Below are 20,610 nucleotides of genomic sequence, written 5' to 3'. Positions count from 1 at the left end.
TTTTTTTTTTTTTTTTGGACAGAGTCTTGCTCTATTCTCTAGGCTGGAGTGCAGTGGCGCACAATCTTGGCTCACTGCAACCTCCGTCTGCTAGGTTCAAGCAATTCTCCTGCCTCAGCTTCCTGAGTAGCTGGGACTACAGGCACCCACCAGCACACCTGGTTAATTACTGTATTTTCAGTGGAGACAAGGTTTCACCATATTGGCCAGGTTGGTCCCGAACTCCTGACCTTGTGATCCGCCTGCCTCAGCCTCCCAAAGTGCTGGGATTACAGGCATGAGCCACTGCACCCGGCCCACTCTTACATTTGTTTTATATATGGCCAGTGTTTTTAGATGTACATAATGGAAGGAATAAGGAAAAATAAGTCTCCATCTTTCTGCAAGCACAAAGTCAAGAATCATCTTTTATTCTGAAATTGCATATGTGTAGGCCTATTTTTAAAGGAGAAGAAAGCAAGTCTTGCTTTACAACATAAAACACAGCTACTTTGTAGTTTATAGAGTATGTTTTGTAAAGGAAAAAAAGAAACCACATCAAAAGCCTGTGAAAGCTGTCCTGATATGGCCTCTGAGAAAAAGGGAGACTTTGTCTTCAGTTAAATGAAGCAAGTAAAACCAGCAAAGGGTTTCCCTTCCCTCTCTTAAGAACTTCATCTGTAGAAACATTCTTCTGCATTCCAGACATTCTACAAGTTGGTTACCAAAAATGCAGAGATTACAATATCAACTTTCCTTTCTCATCAAAATTGTAAGTTTTGGATCACTTATTTTATCTCACTGGGTTTTCCAGCCTCTCCATAAGTTACATGGTGTTCTCTTTGGTTTAGCTTGCTTTCTTCGCCACTTCACAAAATAGTCAATACCGCTGGCAATCTTCTTCTGCTGATCAACTGCAACCAAATGTATGCATTTCCTACAATCATCTCCATGGAACTTGGCACCAAATACAGACTTTTTCATACTGCTGTAATCTTATCGTCTCTGTATTCACACCCTCCACATTTTTTCCCAGCGTCTGTACTGGTCCTATCACCACTTCTTTCCTTTCACACCAGATCCTCCATGGAAACTCAGTCCTTGGCCCCCCACCAAAAAAAAGCTCAAGACCAGAAGTGTTTCAGAATTCAGACGCTTTCAGATTTTGGAATATCCACATATACATAATGAGATATCCTAGGGATGGGACCCAAGGCTAAACACAAAGTTCATTTATGTTTCATATATACCTCATGCACATAGCCTGAAGGCAATTTTTTTTTTTTTTTTTTTTGAGATGGAGTCTCCACTATAGCCCAGGATGGAGTACAGTGACACAATCTCGGTTCACTGCAACCTCCGTCTCCTGGGATCAAGCAATTCTCCTGCCTCAGCCTCCCAAGTAGCTGGAATTACAGGCACCCAAGACCATGCCCAGCTAATTTTTGTATTTTTAGGAGAGAGGCGGTTTCCCATGTTGGCAAGGCTGGTTTCGAACTCCTTGCCTCAAGTGGTCTGCCCAGCTCGGCCTCCCAAAGTGCTGGGATTACATGCGTGAGCCACCATGCCAGGCCCCCTGAAGGTAATTTTATTTTGCCCTAGGGTATCCTGAATAAACTATGTTGCGCACCCACATTTTAACTACAGCCAGTCTGTCACAAAGTGAGGTGTGGAAATTTCCACTTGTGTCGTGTTAGCACTCAAAAAGGTTTGGATTTTGGAGCACTATGGATTTTGAATTTTTGGATTAGGATGCTCAACCAGTAGTAGCAAAAATCTTACTTAAATGTTTAATAACTAGTTTAGGGGGTTTTCAGGTTGGTATCATGGGAAGAGGGGCAAGGAAGTGGCAGGTGTTTGTAAAACAACTACTTAAATGGTATACCATGGATCTAAAATAGACAAGGGAAGTGAAAACAGAAAGAATTAATGGAGAGATACTGGAAGAAAGTTGGTGGACTGGCAGATCTACCAGAAGCTGAAGAGCTACTACAAATAATTGCTGTAAGGCTTAAACGGATCAATAAATACAAAGAGTCACTAATCCTCATAACATCCCTATGAGACAGAGTTCCCAAATCCAATTAAGAGCCTTTCAACACAGTCATACATCGCTTAAGGATAGGGACAGGTTCTAAGAGATGAGTCGTTAGGTCATTTCGTCACTGTGGGAACATCAGAGTACACTTACACAAAGCTAGATGCACAGACTACTCCACACCTAGGCTAGATGGCTGAGCCTGCTGCTCCTAGCCTACAACCCTGCACAGCATGTTACTGTATTGAATACTGCAGTCAACTGTAACACAGTGGTATCTATTTGTGTATCTAAACATAACTACACATAGAAAAGGTGCAGTAAAAACAGAGTATTACAATCTTATGGTACCACCATCTTACATGAGGTCTGCTGTTGACCAAAACATCATTTGTTACGTGGCATCCGATTGTATTTAACAGACTAAACACTAATAAACTGATTATAGAATGTAAAGAGAAAAAACACACTTCTTCACTCCAAATATAACCTTCTTTAACCTCTATGCACTCTTTTACCTAAATATAAACAGAAACTTGAGATTCCAAAACGTAATTATTTTCCTTCAAAATATTCACATTTACCCAATATTATTGGGTAGATTACCATATTTTTAAAAAGGCTTATGCAGATTAAATGTTCTTCTGGTTTTTAATAAAACATTATTTTCAAGAAACTATAAATAGACCCCTCTAAAAATTCAATCTCTTTATCCTACCATGGATTTAACAGAATAAACTCTCCTTCTGAACTCTTGACTGATTTACAGTCTGTCCAATTCATCTGCCCCTAGTATATGTTGCCATGCAATGTACGTAATATACCCCTACTGTTTGTAAGCAGTCAGCAACAATAGACACACAGCTTTGATGCAGCACAGTGCTCTCCACACAGCAGGCACTGGTCAAATATTCAACAAATTAATGAAACCCATAAACACACTCTGTGTTAGTAGGCTAAATTCCTCATCTTTAGAAATGCTGTAATATTGGGCCAGGCATGGTGGCTCACGCCTGTAATCCCAACCCTTTGGGAGGCCGAGGCAAGTGGATCACCTGACGTCAGGAGTTCAAGACCAGCCTGGCCAACATGGTGAAACCCCTTCTCTACTAAAACACAAAAATCAGCTGGGCGTGATGGTACATGCCTCCCAACTACCCGTGAGGCTGAGGCACAAGCATTGTTCCACCCTGGGAGGTGGAGGCTGCAGTGAGCTGAGATCATGCCACTGCACTCCAGCCTGGGCGACAGAAATGCTGTAATATTAAATAGCATCAATGCACATTTAGCTTTCTGCTCTTTCTCAAAAGATTCTTTTCTATACATATTTTTTCTTTTTTTTTTTTTTTTTGACACAGAGTCTCACTCTGTCGCCCAGGCTGGAGTGCAGTGGCATTATCTCGGCTCGTCGCAACCTCTGCCTCCTAAGTTCAAGTGATTCTCCTGCCTCAGCCTCCCGAGTAGCTGGGATTGCAAGTGCCCACCACCATGCCCAGCTCATTTTTGTATTTTTAGTAGAGATGGGGCTTCACCATGTTGGCCAGGGTGGTCTTGAACTGCTGACCTCAAGAGATCCACCTGCCTCAGCCTCCCAAAGAGCTGGGATTACAGGTGTGAGCCACCGCGCCCTGCCAACAAATTCTTAATTTACACTTTCATTTGAAACAAAAAAACACAAAACATTACTTTCAGTTTCATATCCAGTAGGATTTTAAACATTTTCTTTCATCGAAGCAAAACACTTGCTTAAATGGTTAATTTCATAAATGTTAATCAAATGCAAAAGAATGGTTAAGGAATATAATTTCCACATGGCATTAAAAATAAATTGAGAAATACATTGAAAATTGAATAAAATGTGATGGAATTTCTACCAGAAGTTTAATCAAGTTTGTAGTAACATTTTATGATAATAACACTGTTAAATGAATTCCTAGTTGGCTGAGACACCAAATTCAACTTCTGAGCAATATCGCGGAAGAGAATGGTCTCTACAGGCAACCTCAGAAATCTGTCATCAGAATTAACCTGCTTAAAATGTTTTGTCATTGACGAAATGAAGGCACGGAATACATACGTCATCAATTCTGTGGATGACAATGAATTAGGAAATATCATTAATCGGATAAATAGCCATCAAGATTTTCAAAAGATCTTAGTAGTTAAAAGAACAGGTTTAAAAGTAGTTAAACCAAGGATGAAATTCAACAGATGTAAAATCTTTTCCCTGAAAAAATAAGACAAGATAAATAAGAAAACTCTTAGTTTCACCTCGGGGAAAGGGACTTAGGGATTTTAGTTCAGGGCAAATGCCCAAAGTGAACGCTCTAACATAGCTACCCAAGAAGAGAAGGGAAACACACTCAAGATCTCCTGTATACAGCACTTTGCAAGAATGGCTGGCATATATTACATAACATAACCTTCCCAGTAACACAACAAGGCTGATATGAACACCATGTTAGAGGACAGGAAGTGGGGACTTAGGAAGGCCTCCCCAAGGTCACACTGCTGTTATGAGACGTAGCCAGTGTACACGAGTCCCTACTCTGTCTCCTGTGAGCTGTATTAATAGAAAGGCAGCGTCCAAATCCAGGGGATAACAGATAACTCCATTTGTTCCACATTGGTCAGTTCATATTTAGATACCGTGTTCAACTCCTGGGACATTTCAAAAGCTATTTTGAAAGACTTGAATTTGATCAGGAAAGTAACCAGAACAATGTGTGTGTGTGCTGGGGTTGGGGGAAGTTCAGAAGAGGAAGAAAGATGCTGGAGATATAACTATCTTGAGCTTTCTCATTCAGAGGTAAATAATTCCTGCAATACTTTTATGACCGTAACTCACAGGTCAACATACTGAATTTAAGAGAAAAACACGTGAACTTCAATAAATGAAACTTCTTTTTTTTTTTTTGAGACGTTGTCTCGCTCTGTCGCCCAGGCTGGAGTGCAGTGGCCGGATCTCAGCTCACTGCAAGCTCCGCCTTTCGGGTTCACGCCATTCTCCTGCCTCAGCCTCCCGAGTAGCTGGGACTATAGGCGCCCGCCACCTCGCCCGGCTAGTTTTTTGTATTTTTTAGTAGAGACGGGGTTTCACCGGGTTAGCCAGGATGGTCTCGATCTCCTGACCTTGTGATCCGCCCGTCTCGGCCTCCCAAAGTGCTGGGATTACAGGCTTGAGCCACCGCGCCCGGCCAATAAATGAAACTTCTAAGCAATTAACACTTTTCTATAATGGTATCAGCTTCAAGGCACGAATGTTTTACCGTTTAAGATAAATGACAAAATCTCTAAAAACCTGGCAGACCTTAAGATATTTTCGCTCACAACCTGGAAAAATTTATTCAACTTTGTTTAGTAAATGAGTACATTATTGTTGCTCTTGTGTTATTCCGGTGAACAGCTGTCTTAAAATAATGTTTCCCTCCAGCGGTGGCTGCTTACAGGGGGAAAGGAAGGAAAAGGAAGTCTTCAAAAGAGGAACAATATTATGGCGCTGTGTTAATCACTTCAGCATCCGCCACTCTGCACTCACCACCCTTCTTGAAGCTGACCATCCCCACTCTTTGGATAGAAGGAAAGCCATTCTCCTCTCCGAAGGGCCTCCCAAGGGCTTCCCTGGAGACGCACTTCCCCGGGATGCCCAGGCCGAAGCAAAGGGGAGGGGAGAGACCCCCGGTCGAACCCCTCTGCCCCCAACCCCTCCAGCACCGCCCCGGGCCCTCCAGCGCCCCGACTCTTCCTGGACTCCGACCTCTTCTGCACTGCCCCGGGCCCCGATCCCTCCCGCACCCTGGTCCCTCTGGCACCGCCACGGACTTCTCCTGCGCCCCTACTTCTCCTGCACCCTTAACCCTTCTGCACCACGGCCCTTCCTGCACTGCCACGGGCCCTCCTGGGACCCGACCCCTCCTGCACCACCATGGATCCTCTGCATTCCGAGCCCACCTGCACCCATCCCCCACTATGCCCCGACTGCCCCTGCACCCCCTTGAGCCCTGCAGTGTCCCGACTCCTCTTCGGGGCATCCGGGGAAGGACTCGGCGCCCGACAGGTAGAAAGATGGCGGCACTCACCTGTCACAGCAGCCGCGCCCGCCACCCCCGGAGCCAGCCCGGGTCGCGCACAGCCAATGAGGTCCTACGACGCGGCCCCCAGTACTGACCCGAAGACGCGCAGGACACCGCCTGTCCCCGCACTGCCGCGACCCCACAACCCCGACCTAGCGCTAATGCACTTCCGGCGGCGCCGGAAGTCCCGCCCCTCTGGGGCCGCCGGAAGCCGCCCCGCACCTCCGCCCCACAACCGGCGGCGCCGGAAGTCACGCCCCAGCTTCCGCCCCGCAGCCCCGAGGGGTCCGGGCGTGCTGGAGACCCCTTTGGGCTGCTGGGCCAACGCCCCTACTCTGGTCACCTGATCCTGCTGCCGAGCGGGTCTCGGGAGGTGGCCTCGGAGGTCGTAGCTACTCACCGGCGGGGCGCTCCGAGTCCATCTGCCCAGCAGCCTGGCAACCGAGGCGGGAGGGCAGCCAGCCCGGGGTGGGGTCCGCCTGAGGCCTGAGACCCGGGGCCGTCTGCGCTCGGGGCTGTGCTGCCGGCCGTCCGGGAGCCTGGCGGGGACGGCACGGTCAGTGTTCGGCTCCTCCGCAGTGACTCACCCGCGTCCTGAAGCTTTTGATCACCATTGGCTGGGAAGGAAAAACAGAATCAGCTGTTCCCTGCGAAAGGTGGGACTTGGGCCGCTTTTTTCTTAGAATCTAGGTTGGAAACGCCGCATGATGATCTTTACGTAAACAGCCGTCTCAGCGCTCTGCAGAAAGCTCTAACCGCGCCTTTGAAGCCCACCTAGAGTAAATCAAGAGCGTGAAAGCATTTTTTTTGTGTGTGGAGGTTAACATTCCTGCCCCTTCCTTTAATAATGAAGCTCAAGGCCGGGCGCGGTGGCTCACGCCTGTAATCCCAACACTTTGGGAGGCCGAGGCGGGCGTATCACGAGATCAGGAGTTCGAGACCAGCCTGGCCAGTGTGGTGAAACACCATCTCTGTAAAAATACAAAAATTAGACAAGCATGGTGGTGCGCGCCTGTTGTCCCAGCTACTCAGAAGGCTGAGGCAGGAGAATCACTTGAACCCGGGAGGCGGAGGTTGCAGTGAGCCGAGATCGCGCCTCTGCACTCCAGCCTGCGATAGAGCGAGACTCCGTCTCAAAAAAAAAAATGAAGCTCAAGAAGAAGAGTCAGAAGGGGTAACTTGTTTGTTGCACGAGAAACAAATTTAGCATTCTATTTAGGGGATCCAGATTACCAAAAAAAAAAAAAAAGTGAAGTTATTTCTGCATTAAGTATATTAATAAAACTTTATCACTAAAAACAATTTTGTAAGAGGAACGCCAGGGAAAAAATATTTGACTTTAGAGAAGTCATTTTTTAAACTTTTAGAGGTTGTGACATTTAAGTAACATAATTTTATTTAGTGCCTGGTATGCAAAGACATTCTGCTGGGCAGGGCAACAAATAGAAAGCTTTATAAATCGCAGTGTCCCATCTAACCCACATTCTAATAGGTGGTTTTATTTTGCAGCACTGCACCACAGTCAGGTAACACCAAGAATATCGTTAATGTAATTTTTTAATTTGATATATTTAGGATTCCACAAAAGTCACTGAAAATAACTGAGTGCATGACATGTCACAGAACAAAGGAAAGAAATCATTTTTTGAGGGTCAGTCGCCTTACATCTTTTGTAACTAATTTAATCCCCAAAAGAATCCAATAAAGTAGAAGTTACTCTGAATTGAATTTTAAGCATGAGAATATTGAAATTACTTGTCAAAAGTGAAAAATAATAGTGCATCTGGGCAAAGACTAAAGGCTGACATCAGAGCCCATGTTCTTTTCACTGTTAATGTGCTAGGGCTGCAGTAACAAAATACTGCAAACTAGGCAGCGTAAACAAATTTATTGTCAGAGGTGTGACTCGAAGTCCAAAATCAAGGTATTGGCAGGGTTGGTTCCTTCTGAAAGCTGTGGTGGGAGCCTGTTCATGCTCTCAGCGTCTGGGCAATCTTCACATGACGTTTTCCATGTCCGTGTCTGTCTGCACACTTAGCATTCTTTTTATGAGGACATCAGTCATATTGGAGTAGGGTAGGCCCTGCTCCAATATGACCTCATGTTAACCAATCATATCCACAACAACCCTGTTTCCAAATATTGTATATTGTATATTTTTCCACATTGTATAATACTGGAAGTGAGATCTCCAATGTGACCTCATGTTAACCAATCATATCCACAACAACCCTATTTCCAAATATTGTCTATTGTATATTTTTCCACATTGTATAATACTGGAAATGAGGTCTTTAACACATGAATTTGAAGGGGGGACACAGTTTAACCCATAACACCCTGTATCCTGAAACAACTATCCAGTGTAATTTTTTTTAAAGACACAAAACTAGCCAAAATTATAAAAGGTTATGATTGCAATCCTGGTATCCAATTACATACTCCTGCAGAAGCTGCAGGGAATCTTGTCTCAGAAAACCAATTTCTATCTTGTCACATGTCCATCTATGCAAAATACATGTAATTTGTCCCTGACATAGGGCAACAATGCTGAATTTACTAAGACTCATTTATGAGCATAGTTTGATAGGGAATTAAGATTTACTAGGTATTCTGTCATTGTCCTCATTACTGATTATTTTAACTGTGCTGAAACACTTGGATAGTTAGTTCACTATAGTGTTATAACCTGTTTGACATGTTGCTTCATAATCATTCTCAAGTTTTATGTATATATATATACACACACACATATATACATCATATAACAGGCACAGCTGTTTTCATGTGTATCACTTTATTGCACTTCACAGGTATCATGTTTCTTACAAAGTTGAGATTTGTGGCAGCCCTGCATGGAGCATGTCTGTCAGCACCATTTTTCTAACAGTATGTGCTCACTTCGTGTCTCTGTGTCACATTTTGGTAATTCTTGGAATGTTTCAAATGTTTCCATTATTATATCAGTTATGGTGATCTGTGATTAGTGATCTTTGATATTACTGTCATAATTGTTTGGGGGGCACTATGAACCACCTCTATATAAGACAGCAAACTGAGTCAATAAATGTTTTATGTGTTGTGACCATTCCACTGACCAGCTGCCTCCCTATCTGTCTCCTTCTGCTCAGAACTCCCTATCCTTGACACACGGCAATACTGAAATTAGGGGCCAGGCATGGTGGTGGCTCATGCCTGTAGTCCCAGCTACTTGGGAGACTGAAGCAGGAGGATTGCTTGAGCCCAGGAGTTCAAGGCTGTAGTGAGCCATGATCACGCCACTGCACTTCAGCATGGGCAGCAAAGCAAGACCCTGACTCAAAAAAAAAAAAAATCTGGCAATTAATAGCCCTAAAATGGCTACTAAGTGTTTCATAAAAGAATGAGTTGCACATCTCTTACTTCAAATCAAAAGCTAGAAACGATTAATGATTAAGCATACTGAGGAAGGCATGTTGAAACAGCCAACTTGTGAATGCAAAGAAAAAGTTCTTGAAGGAAATTTGAAGTGCTCCTCCAGTGAATACACAAATGATAAGAAAATAAAACAGCTTTATTGCTGATGTGGAGAAACTTTGAGTGGTCTGTATAGATTAAACCAGCCACAATATTCCGTTAAACAAAGGCTAATGCAGAGTAAGGCCCTAACTCTTCAGTTCTCTGAAGGCTGAGAGAGGTAAGGAAGCTACAGAAGAAAAATCTGAAGCTATCAGAGGCTGGTTCATGAGATTGAAGGAAAGAAGCTGTCTCTATAGTACAAAAGTGCAAGATGGGCCGACCACGCCTGTAATTACCACGCCTGTAATCCCATGTCTCTATAATACAAAAGTGCAAGATGGGCCGACCATGCCTGTAATTACCATGCCTGTAATCCCAGCACTTTGGGAGGCCAGTGCAAGTAGATCAGTGGAGACCAGCCTGGCCAACATGGTGAAACCCTGCCTCCCCTAAAAATACAAAAATTAGCTGGGTGTGGTGGCACACGCCTGTAGTCCCAGCTACAAATGTAAGAGTGGGCCAGGCACAGTGGCTCTTGAATAGCTAGAGAATCACTTGAACCTAGGAGGTGGAGGTTGCTGTAAGCCAAGATCGCACCACTGCACTCCAGCCTGGGTAACAGAGCGAGACTCCATCTCAAAAAAAAAAAAAGTGCAAGTGCAAGATAAAGCAGCAAGTCATCCAGGAGATCTGCCTAAGATCGCTGATGATGGCAGCTTTGCTAATCCACAGGTGTTCACTGGATTTGAAACAACCTTATTTTGGAAAAAGATGCCACCTAGGACTGTCATAGCTAGAGAGGAGGAGTCAAAGCCTGGCTTCAGAGCTCCAAAGGACAGGCTGACCCTTGCTAGGGGGCTAGTGCAGCTGATGACTTTATGTTGAAGCCAGTGCTCATCTATCATTCTGAAAATCCTAGGGTCCTTAAGCATTATGTTAATTCTACTCTGCCTCTGCCGTGTAGATAGAATAGCAAAGCCTGGATGACAGCACATCTACTTACAGTGTGGTTTATTAAATATTTTCAGCCCACTGTTGAGACCTACTGCTCAGGAAAAAAAAGATTTTCTTGCAAAATACTACTGCTGATTTACAGTGCTCCTGTTCACCCAAGAGCTCTGATGGAGATATACAAGGAGATGAATGTTGATTTCATGCCTGCTAACACAGCATCCCTTCTGCAGCCTGTGGATCAAGGAGTCAGTTTGACTTTCAAGTCTCATTATTTAAGAAATACATTTTGTAAGGCTATGGCTGCCTGAAGATGTAACTGAATCACTGCTATAGCATAATAAAACTTGAATGGATAAGCAGTTGCTTCTTGTGGATGAACAAAGAAAGTGGTCTCTTAAGATGGAACCTAATCCTGGTGAAGATGTGAACACTGTTGAAATGACAACAAAGGATTTAGAGTACTCCATAGACTTAGTTTATGAAGTAGCAGCAGGGTTTGAGAGGATTGACTCCAATTTTCAAAGTTTTCCTGGCTGGGTGCAGTGGCTCACGCCTGTAATCCTAGCACTTTGAGAGGTCAAGATGGGCGGATCACAAGGTCAGGAGTTCGAGACCAGCCTGGCCAACATGGTGAAACCCCAGCTCTACTAATAATGCAAAAATTAGCCAGGCATGCTGGCACATGCCCATAGTGCCAGCTACTCACGAGGCTGAGGTAGGAGAATTGCTTGAACCCGGAAGGCAGAGGTTACAGTGAGCCAAGATCACGCCACTGCACTCCAGCCTGGGAGAAAGAGCGAGACTCTGTCTCGAAAAAAAAAAAAAAGTTTTCCTGTGGGTTAAAAAAAACCTTCCATGAAAAGAAGAGTCAGTCAATGTGACAAATTTCATTATTATTTTAAGAAACTGCGACAGCCGGCTGGGCGCGGTGGCTCAAGCCTGTAATCCCAGTACTTTGGGAGGCCGAGACGGGCGGATCACGAGGTCAGGAGATCGAGACCATCCTGGCTAACACGATGAAACCCCTAGCTGGGCGAGGTGGCGGGCGCCTGTAGTCCCAGCTACTCGGGAGGCTGAGGCAGGAGAATGGCGTAAACCCGGGAGGCGGAGCTTGCAGTGAGCTGAGATCTGGCCACTGCACTCCAGTCCGGGCGACAGAGCGAGACTCCGCCTCAAAAAAAAAAAAAGAAACTGCGACAGCCACCCCAACTTTCAAGCACCACCTTGATCAACAGCCATCAACATTGAGGCAAAACCCTCCACCAACAAAAAGATTATGACTCCCTGAAGGCTCAGCTGATGGTTAGCAGTAAAAAATACTAACTTTAATCATCTCGACCATTCAGTACACATCTAATATTCTCTATAACAAAATGGAAAATACACATAAAGCACTTCTGCTACATACTGAATTATGACTGTTGTCTCCAGGAAAAAAAACTTGTGGGAACGTTTGTTTTGTAAGTTGAACTAACTAGCTGCTTTTTTCATGAAATACCACTTTTACTGGAAAGAACTGACAAATAAAGTGAGGTACTCAAACCTAGATATTTGGCAGACATTTTCGTGAAAATAAATATGTTCGTGCTACTTCAAGGAACATAATTCTCGGTACTTGTTGCCAATAATGTTTGAATTTTCATGCAAAAATTCAAATTAAAAAACCTTAAAACCATCAAGAACTTGGTGACTTTATGTTGAAGCCAGTGCTACAATACTTAAGCCAGCTTCCCAATACTTAAAAGCTTTTCTGATGAGATTACTAGTGATAGTAACAATGTGATTGTTTGATATTGAATAATGAAATGTTTTAGCATTTCAAAGATTTGTTTAATTCAGTAAATCAATATTTTCCAAATGACCAATGCCTGACATTTCACCTCACGCATAGGAAAATAGACATTGGAGGTACAGTCAAAAATAATGAGTTTTAATGTAACAAGAGTATAAAATGTCAGTGGAAGTGGTTTCACATTCCAAATAGTAATTGGAAAATCCACCACTCGTGTTTTGGTGTAGTAGTATCGAAAAAGAATAACCAAGATAATTTGAAAAGGCTATTAAAAAATACTTCTCAATTTTCAAACTGCATACAGCAGGTGCTCGTTCATTTCTTTGTAACATGGATGAGAAAAAGGCTCCCGGCCAGTGGCACTGTGTTTGTGGTGTTTACATGTTCTCTCCACACCTGCATAGGTTTCCTCTGAGTACCGCAGTTCTTTCCACATGCCAGAGGTGTGCACGTGAGGTGAACTGGTGTGTGTCTTCACTGTCCCAGTGTGAGTGTGGGTGTGTGAGTGGCTCTGTGATGGAATGGCGTCCTCTCCAGGGCTGGTTCCCTCTTTGTGTCCTGACCTACTGAAATAGGCTTCAGCTACACATGACCCAGAACTGGAATAATTAAGTAGTAATTATCTTGTTTTTTATTAATCTTTCTTAAATGTATGTATAGCTCACGTTTATTTCAATGTTTAATATTAGAATGGCCTTTAGAAGTTTAGTAATTTTTTTTTTCCTTGGCCAGAAGTATGCTTTAGGAACTTAATCCTTATTTTTTAGCCTCTGGTAAAATTGGTTTTGCTATACGTTGTTTCACTTAAAGTATTTCCCAAGAACGCACTGACAGCAGTGAGGACTTGCTGCGCATGCAGGAGGCCAGATTTTCTTATCTGTGTGAAGCCAGACATGAAGGAGATCTGCAAACGTAAAACAAAATCAGTCTATTTTTTGTCTGGAAAAGATTTTGAATAAAAATGTAACTTAGTGTCATGTGTTTTTTAAGTGAATATTTTAATATATTTAATTTCTACGTTAGTAAATAGCAGTAGCAAACAACAGTGAGCAAAAGCTTTTGGGGGTCCTCAGTTTAAGAGTGTGCACGAGTCCTGAGACCAAGAAGTTTGAGAACTGGTGCGCACCAGGTTCATCTCAAGTTCAGTATTTTAAATTCCACACAAAAGGTAGAGGAAACAGCTGAATTCGCTGTAGCTGTGCGTACATTTCACGATTATTTACAGGTTTAGAGGGCTAGGCGCGGTAGCTCACACCTGTAATCCCAGCACTTTGGAGGCTGAGCCGAGTGGATCACTTCTTGAGGTCAGGAGTTCCAGATCAGCCTGACCAACATGGGGAAACCCGTCTCCAACAATACAAAATTAGTTGGGCTTGGTGGCGCATGCCTGTAGTTCCAGCTACTTGGGAGCCTCAGACAGGACAATCGCCTGAACCTGGGCGGCGGAGGTTGCTGTGAGCGGAGACTACATCATTGCACTCCAGCTTGGGCAACAAAAGCGAAACTGTCTCAAAAAATGAAAACATTTAGAACTTCCTGTTGTGTACCCGGAAAGCGAACACTCCCAACAGAGCGTGGAACGCCCCGCCCTCCTCTCCGCTCTGCTCCGCCTTCGTCCCGGTCGATCTAGATGGGCAAGACCTCGCCCTGCAGCCAAACGCTGTAGTCCCAGCGTTGGATCTCGGGAGGGGGGATTCCCAACCAGCCAGTCAGCAATGACGTCCCGCCTTTCCTCCGTTTCCATTGGCCCAGCCGCGCGGGCGCTTTCCGACCGGGAGGGCTCAGTTCCACGGAACGCGAGCCTCGAGGCGTCTGACGTTTGGCACCGTTCGCAGCGCCTTGGGCTCGCAGGGCAGAAGCGAAAGCGTGATTGGCTGGCGGCTGATGTGGTCTCGGCCACCGCCCAGTCGCGGGACGCTGCCTTTCCGGAGCTGGGGGTGAGGCGTGTTGACCCCCTCGGGAGCGGCCGGAACCCGAGCTCACGACTCAGGTTCCCGGTGCTTCGCCCGTCTCCGATTGCCACAGGCAGGGAGGTGGCGCCACAGGCCACGGAGGTGGCGCCACCGCGCGACGCTTGGCGAGATTGTGACGTCAGGCGTGTACGGGCGCCAATTGGCCGAGCAATGTGGTGCGGACTGGCGCCGGCGCGGGCGATTGGCTGCGCGGCCCGGTGGGCGGTGCGCGCTGCGGACAGCGCTCCAAGTGGGCGCGCTCCGGGACCGGCCGGTGTCTGTGGCCGGAGGCCGATCAGGTACTGTGGACGGGCGGCGGAGTTCGGGAGACAGGGGCAGGGTGGCACCGGGGAGCTGCGGGACGGGGCGGGGAGGAGGCCCGAGGTCTGGGCCACCCGTGAGGTCTTGGCGCGGGGGCCTGGACATCTGGGGACGGCGGCATTGGTCTCCCGAACTGGAGCGAGGCCGGGCTGTCCCGGGCTGTGGTGGGCGCCCGCGCCCTGTGGAAGGCTGAGGCGTGGGTTGGGGCGAAGAAGACGTTGCCATTCTTTGTCAGTGGAAAAGATCGTCGTCTGCGCACAGTCACCTGAGGTTTAGGAACTGGTGGAATTGGAAACCGAGTCTCCTCTTAGAGAATTCAGAAATACGAGCGTATCGACACCGGCCTCCCCGTGCCGAGTCTACGCGTGTGACGCGGGTGCATACACCTGCGTCCGTGCAAGGGGGTGACAGCAACACATTCAAGGCGCTTCTCCTGAGAATGGAGCAGAAGAGATGGGGAGCACCGCATAGATGAAACTAGACTTTTTTCTTGGGTTGGGTGATGTGCTCCCGCGTCTGCTACGTGGTATTATCTTTAAACGCATAAATAGACGTATTCATTTTATCTTGTTATTATGAAGCTTAGTTTTAAAATATGAATTCTGAAGATCCTGAAAGAGCAATTGTCGTTACAGCTGGGCGGTGGTGCACGCCTTTAATCCCAGCACTCTGGGAGGCGGAGGGGAAGGCTGCAGTGAGCCGAGATACAGTTGGCCTACTGTATCCTTGGGGTTCATATCCATGGATTTAACCAACTGCACATTATAAAATATTTGGAAGAAATTTTCATCTGTACTGAACATATACAGACATTCTGTAAACAATACAGTGCAACTATTTATGTAGGATTTACATGTTTTAGATATTATGCGATCATCTACAGATGATAATTTAACGTTCTGCCCGCATCACTTACCGGGGATACTTTGGAGAAGTTCATTGTTAGGTAGTTTCATCTTTGTGGAAGCAGAGTGTGCTGACGCAGACCTAGACAGTGGAGCAGCTGGGCTGTGTGGTGTAGACAGACAGTGGAGCCGCTGGGCTGTGTGGTGTAGCCAGTGGCTCCTAGGCTATTTTTCCTGTCGCTTCAGGCCTAAACCTGGACTGTGTGTTACTGTGCTGTATAATGCGGGCAGTCATAACACAGTAGCAAGTATTTGTGTATCTAAATATTTAAAAAAAGGTGATGTTAGCCGGGCGCGGTGGCTCAAGCCTGTAATCCCAGCACTTTGGGAGGCCGAGACGGGCGGGTCACGAGGTCAGGAGATCGAGACCATCCTGGCTAACACGGTGAAACCCCGTCTCTACTAAAAAAATACGAAAATCTAGCCGGGCGAGGTGGCGGGCGCCTGTAGTCCCAGCTACTGCGGAGGCTGAGGCAGGAGAATGGCGTAAACCCGGGAGGCGGAGCTTGCAGTGAGCTGAGATCTGGCCACTGCAGTCCAGCCCGGGCGACAGAGCGAGACTCCGTCTCAAAAAAAAAAAAAAAAAAAAAAAGGTGATGTGTTGTGCTCTGATGTTGCAATGGCTACAGTATCATTAACAATAGGAATATGTCAATTCTGTTATAATTTTGTGGAACCACTGTAGCATATGCAGTCTGTAGTATGGACGCCGAACACCCATCATGTGAACACGTGTCGTAACAGGTAGGATATACCACAGGTGATGCTGCAAATATTACTCCATTTTATATCTGAAACTTCAGATACCCCCCCCCCCTGCCTTAAATTCTTGGAAGCTGTGGGAGGTCCCCTGGAACCAACCCCCACATATACCAAAGGATGGATGCTATATACAAATACGCGCCATCGAAACGTTGAAATCTTTCTAAAATTCGAGAAATTGGCCGGGGGCGCCGCCGGTGGCTCAAGCCTGTAAGCGGCAGCCTTCTGCGGAGCCGGACGCGCGGGCGCGCGGCCAACCCGGCACGGCGCACGAGTTTGTCGAGACATCCCTCCGGTCGGCGGTGCACCACCCGCCTCCTCGCTACCAAAAATACAAAAAAAGCTTAGCCGGGAACGGACGGTGCTGGCGCCTGTGGGTCCAGCTACCCGCGGAGGCCGACTCGAGCAGGAGAATGGCGCTAAACCGCGAGGCGGAGCTGCAGTGACGCTGGAGATCCGGCCACTGCACTCCCAGCCGGCGCGCAGAGCGAGACTACCGTCTCAAAAAAAAACAAAAAAAAAAAAAAAAAGAGAAATTGAGGCCGGCTCTGAAGTCCAACTTCCTTTTACATTATTTTCCCTCTTGATTTGTTTCCATCATTAACCTTACTTCAGATTTTTTGTATTAGCTATCAGTATCTCCATCATCACTGACTCCTGACACACACATACACACACACACACACATCCCAGACCCTATGTGGGTCTAGAACTTTGTATTAAGTAGCTGTTTAAACACTTTGTGTACATTCTGCAGTATGCTTGAACTCTGTTGAAAGTATTTCAGTAGGCCGGGCATGGTGGCTCACTTTGGGAGGCCAAAGCAGACAGATCTCCTGAGGTTAGGAGTTCAAGATCAGCATGGCCAGCATGGCGAAACCTCGTCTCTACTAAAAATACAAAAATTAGCCTGGCATGGTGGTGCATGCCTGTAGTCCCAGCTACTTGGGAGGTCAAGGCAGGAGAATCACTTGAACCCAGGAGGTGAGGATTGTGGTGAGCTGAGATTGCACCATTGCACTCCAGCCTGGGCAACAAAACGAGACTCCCTCTAAAAGACAAAGTATTTCAGTAAAATCTAGTAGAGCACAAGGGATCTTCAAAATATATTGTGTAGAGGCCGGGCACGGTGGCTCGTGCCTGTAATCCCAGTGCTTTGGGAGGTCGAGGTGGGCAGATCACAAGGTCAGGAGTTCGAGACCAGCCTGGCCAACATAGTGAAACCCCATCTCTACTAAAAATACAAAAATTAGCTGGGTGTGGTGGTGCATGCCTGTAGTCCCAGTCACTCAGGAGACTGAGGCAGGAGAATCGCTTGAACCGGAGAGGTGGAAGCTGTAGTGAGCCGAGATCGCCCCACTGCACACCAGCCCTGGCAACAGTGTGAGATTTTGTCTCAAAATATATATGTGTGTGTGTGTGTGTGTGTGTGTGTGTGTGTGTGTGTGTGTATAATGCATTCGGAAATAAAAGAGAAGAAAAAAGGGAATAAAAAACTTCAAGGTCGGGCTATGTAAAGGTGCCCTGAAGGATACAAAGGTTACAGAGCATAGATGCTGCTGGATATAGATATGTAAAAGTGTGAGTCAGAATACTGAAAGTGCCCTAGTAAGTGCTTTACATTTTAATCACATGGGAGGGATTAATGGGGGTTCAGAAAATTAATGCTTGTTTCACTAAGGTAGGGATGGGCCAACTGTGACCTACAGGCCAAATCTGACCCGCTGCCTGTTGTTACGTCCTGTGAGCTGAGTGTTTTTCTCGTATTTAAACGGATGGAGAAAAATCAGTATTTTGTGACACATGAAAATTAAGTTGTAATTCAGTGTCCATAAATATTGGCCTGTACCCATACTCAGTTCACATATTGCCCAGGTCACCTGTTACCTGTGACTATTTTAGTGTTACAGAGGCAGAGTTCATACTATCTGGCCCTTCACAGAAAAAAACTTGCCAAGCACTGCCTTAAAGCATCTATTGAATATAACGAATTAAGTCTTCTCCTGTTTATCTAGAATGGTATCAGCTAAGTACTGTCCTGGGGGAAATTGACAAAACTCATACAAATCATTTTTCTGATCAGGAGCTTGGGTTGAGAAAAACTGGATTAAGTCTTACTGTGAAATTGGTAGAAAGGTTATTGAATGTCTGACACATAAATTGTGCCTTGAAAAAAATGGTTTTCAGCCAAGATTGGCCTGTGGCATTCTTGAGCAACTATGCAGAGACAGGCAGTGGGAAAAACAGTTCAGGACGGCAATGGGAGCACATTCTAGAGATTACAGAAGCTCGTGTGGAAAAGCAGGACGAAAAGTTAGGTTGGGGCCAAAAACCAGGGAAGAAAGCACACTGGAAAAAGGATAGAGTATCAACTGCTGCGGAATAGCTCAGAGGTCAAGAATTTAGAGTGGAACATTGAGCTTGGTTTTTAGGAGCATGACTGTGGTAAAAGGCCAGCTGTGAAACCTGCAGGAGAAATGATGACCGAGACAGCGCTGAGCAGCCAGCTGGCAGCGTTCTTGGGGTCCCTGTGGGGATGCAGAGTGGTACAACTGCAGATGGGGAAGCAACATCATTATTAACCTGTGTTTATATGACATTCAGAAAAATCTATGATGGCCTTTCTTTCTCTTTTCCTTTAATATTAGTGTTCTAGGACAGATCAGACATTTTGTAATGATGCCTGAAATAAACACCGACCACCTCGACAAGCAACAGGTTCAACTCCTGGCAGAGATGTGTATCCTTATTGACGAAAATGACAATAAAATTGGGGCTGAGACCAAGAAGAATTGTCACCTGAATGAGAACATTGAGAAAGGTGCTGCTTTGAAATAGTCTTTCTTATAACGCTGTTTGTGTAGGCATTTCCCATTTGCTGAGAAGAGCACTCTGTTCAAGGAAGTGCAGGCTTTAATAATGCCGTATTTTCTCTTTGGTTCCAGTTCGTTAAATAGTGTAGTCATTAGCATCTGCTTTGCTGTCTTCCTGTTACAGCGATTTCTCTTCACTTCACGCTTTTTCTCGGCTTCTTCAGAGTTATTCTGGATTCATAAAAGAGGGACTAACCCTGACATACAGCAGCAGCCTAGCCTCTAATATTTCTAAAGAATGGAGAGAGGCGGGCATCGTGCAGGGAAGCGTGTGCCTTCACCACTTTCCGAGAACTGAATGTCCTTGATAGGGAACTTGACTGCAGGAAAGGGGCCACCAGCATCACCATTTCCTTCACTCGACGGTCAACTTCCCTGCCCGGTGCAGAGCTCTTTCTCACCATAGCCATGCAGAGACTATGCATGTGGATACATGGGAAAAAGCAAAAGCAGCAGGAAGTTACTAATGTTATTCTGAACTGCAAGGAGAGAATTCAGCAAATAACTGGTACTTAAAGCTAAAGTAATTGTTATTTCTTTTGCTTTTGCTTTCAGGATTATTGCATCGAGCTTTTAGTGTCTTTTTATTCAACACTGAAAATAAGCTTCTGCTACAGCAAAGATCAGATGCTAAGATTACCTTTCCAGGTTAGTACACTTAATGTACAATATTTTATTTGTACATTAATTTGACTTTTTATCATTCTGAATTCTTGGAGCCACGGTCACAAAGGGAAATCCTGTGAATGGCATAGTTTTATATTCTACATAAATTAAGTTCACACAATGCGTGCAACCTAATACAACAGCAAGAAAAAATAAGAGCTAGTAAGTGATTGGGCAATATGTATGATTTATATATTTATCTTTAATCTGTATTATCTACACTTTGATCTTTTTTGGTTGAAGAAGCATTATAAGGAACTTACCTACAAATGTAGTCTGTTTCACAACATAATTACTGATAGCCCATTATATCTCATTTTAAAATCCTTAAAATAATTACTGATAGTCCTTTATAACTCATTTTAAAATCCTTAAAAAATGTTTCATTTTCAGTTACTTATAAAACTTTTCTTGATCTTTCAGACCTACTTTGAAGAAAAGTTGATCTGTCTCTGTATTAACATTTTCCAGGTTGTTTTACTAATACTTGTTGTAGTCATCCATTAAGTAATCCAGGCGAGCTTGAGGAAAATGAGGCCCTTGGAGTGAGGCGAGCAGCACAGAGGCGGCTGAAAGCTGAGCTAGGAATTCCCTTGGAAGAGGTAACTGGCTCTACTACACAACCATACAAGCTGAAACCTAAACATACTTTAAAAAGGTTTTTAATAAAAGTTTTAAATTCAAACATAGTTCTCTGCTTGGTAACCTCCTGAGTTATGAGTTAGCCTGACAAACCATCCTGAATAAAGATTATTTAAATTTTAATTTCTTTTTTTTTTTTTTTTTTTTTTTTTTTT

At 45.1% G+C, this 20,610-nt stretch overlaps 3 protein-coding genes across 8 annotated transcripts in view; 2 read left to right on the top strand and 1 right to left on the bottom strand.

The window, feature by feature from the left end:
* Positions 1-6,268, bottom strand: part of WDR37 (WD repeat domain 37) — a 76,719-nt gene extending 70,451 nt beyond the window's left edge. The window contains exon 1 of the mRNA XM_017885804.1: positions 6,097-6,268. The gene's annotated coding sequence lies outside the window, so the exon portion shown is untranslated. The remainder of the gene's footprint in view (positions 1-6,096) is intronic.
* On the top strand, positions 4,534-6,089 carry LOC108538002 (vegetative cell wall protein gp1-like). The gene is made up of 3 exons (XM_017885803.1): positions 4,534-4,540; positions 4,736-4,826; positions 5,451-6,089. Exons 1-3 carry the CDS (start codon positions 4,534-4,536, stop codon positions 6,013-6,015), a joined length of 663 nt encoding a protein of 220 aa, XP_017741292.1. The 3' UTR covers positions 6,016-6,089.
* Positions 6,269-13,941: 7,673 nt separating the features above from the next.
* The window catches only part of IDI1 (isopentenyl-diphosphate delta isomerase 1), a 21,675-nt gene continuing 15,006 nt past the window's right edge, over positions 13,942-20,610 (top strand). For 5 of the 6 annotated variants that reach the window (XR_001887979.1, XR_001887980.1, XR_001887978.1 and 2 more), the window contains exons 1-4: positions 13,942-14,585; positions 18,923-19,095; positions 19,703-19,795; positions 20,285-20,415. Coding sequence is in view for 3 of the 6 variants with exons in the window: in XM_017885811.1 (XP_017741300.1) it covers positions 14,050-14,585; positions 18,923-19,095; positions 19,703-19,795; positions 20,285-20,415 (933 nt within the window). In the remaining 3 variants the exon portion in view is untranslated. Of the gene's footprint in view, positions 14,586-15,005; positions 15,134-18,922; positions 19,096-19,702; positions 19,796-20,284; positions 20,416-20,610 lie in introns of those variants that run through there. The other variant, XM_017885812.1, reaches the window with a different exon arrangement.

Source organism: Rhinopithecus bieti, unplaced genomic scaffold (genome assembly GCF_001698545.2).
Source record: "Rhinopithecus bieti isolate Rb0 unplaced genomic scaffold, ASM169854v2 scaffold_15437, whole genome shotgun sequence".
Lineage (NCBI taxonomy): Eukaryota > Metazoa > Chordata > Mammalia > Primates > Cercopithecidae > Rhinopithecus > Rhinopithecus bieti.
Note: the sequence above shows the minus strand (reverse complement) of the source record. Positions and strands in the feature narration are given on the sequence as shown.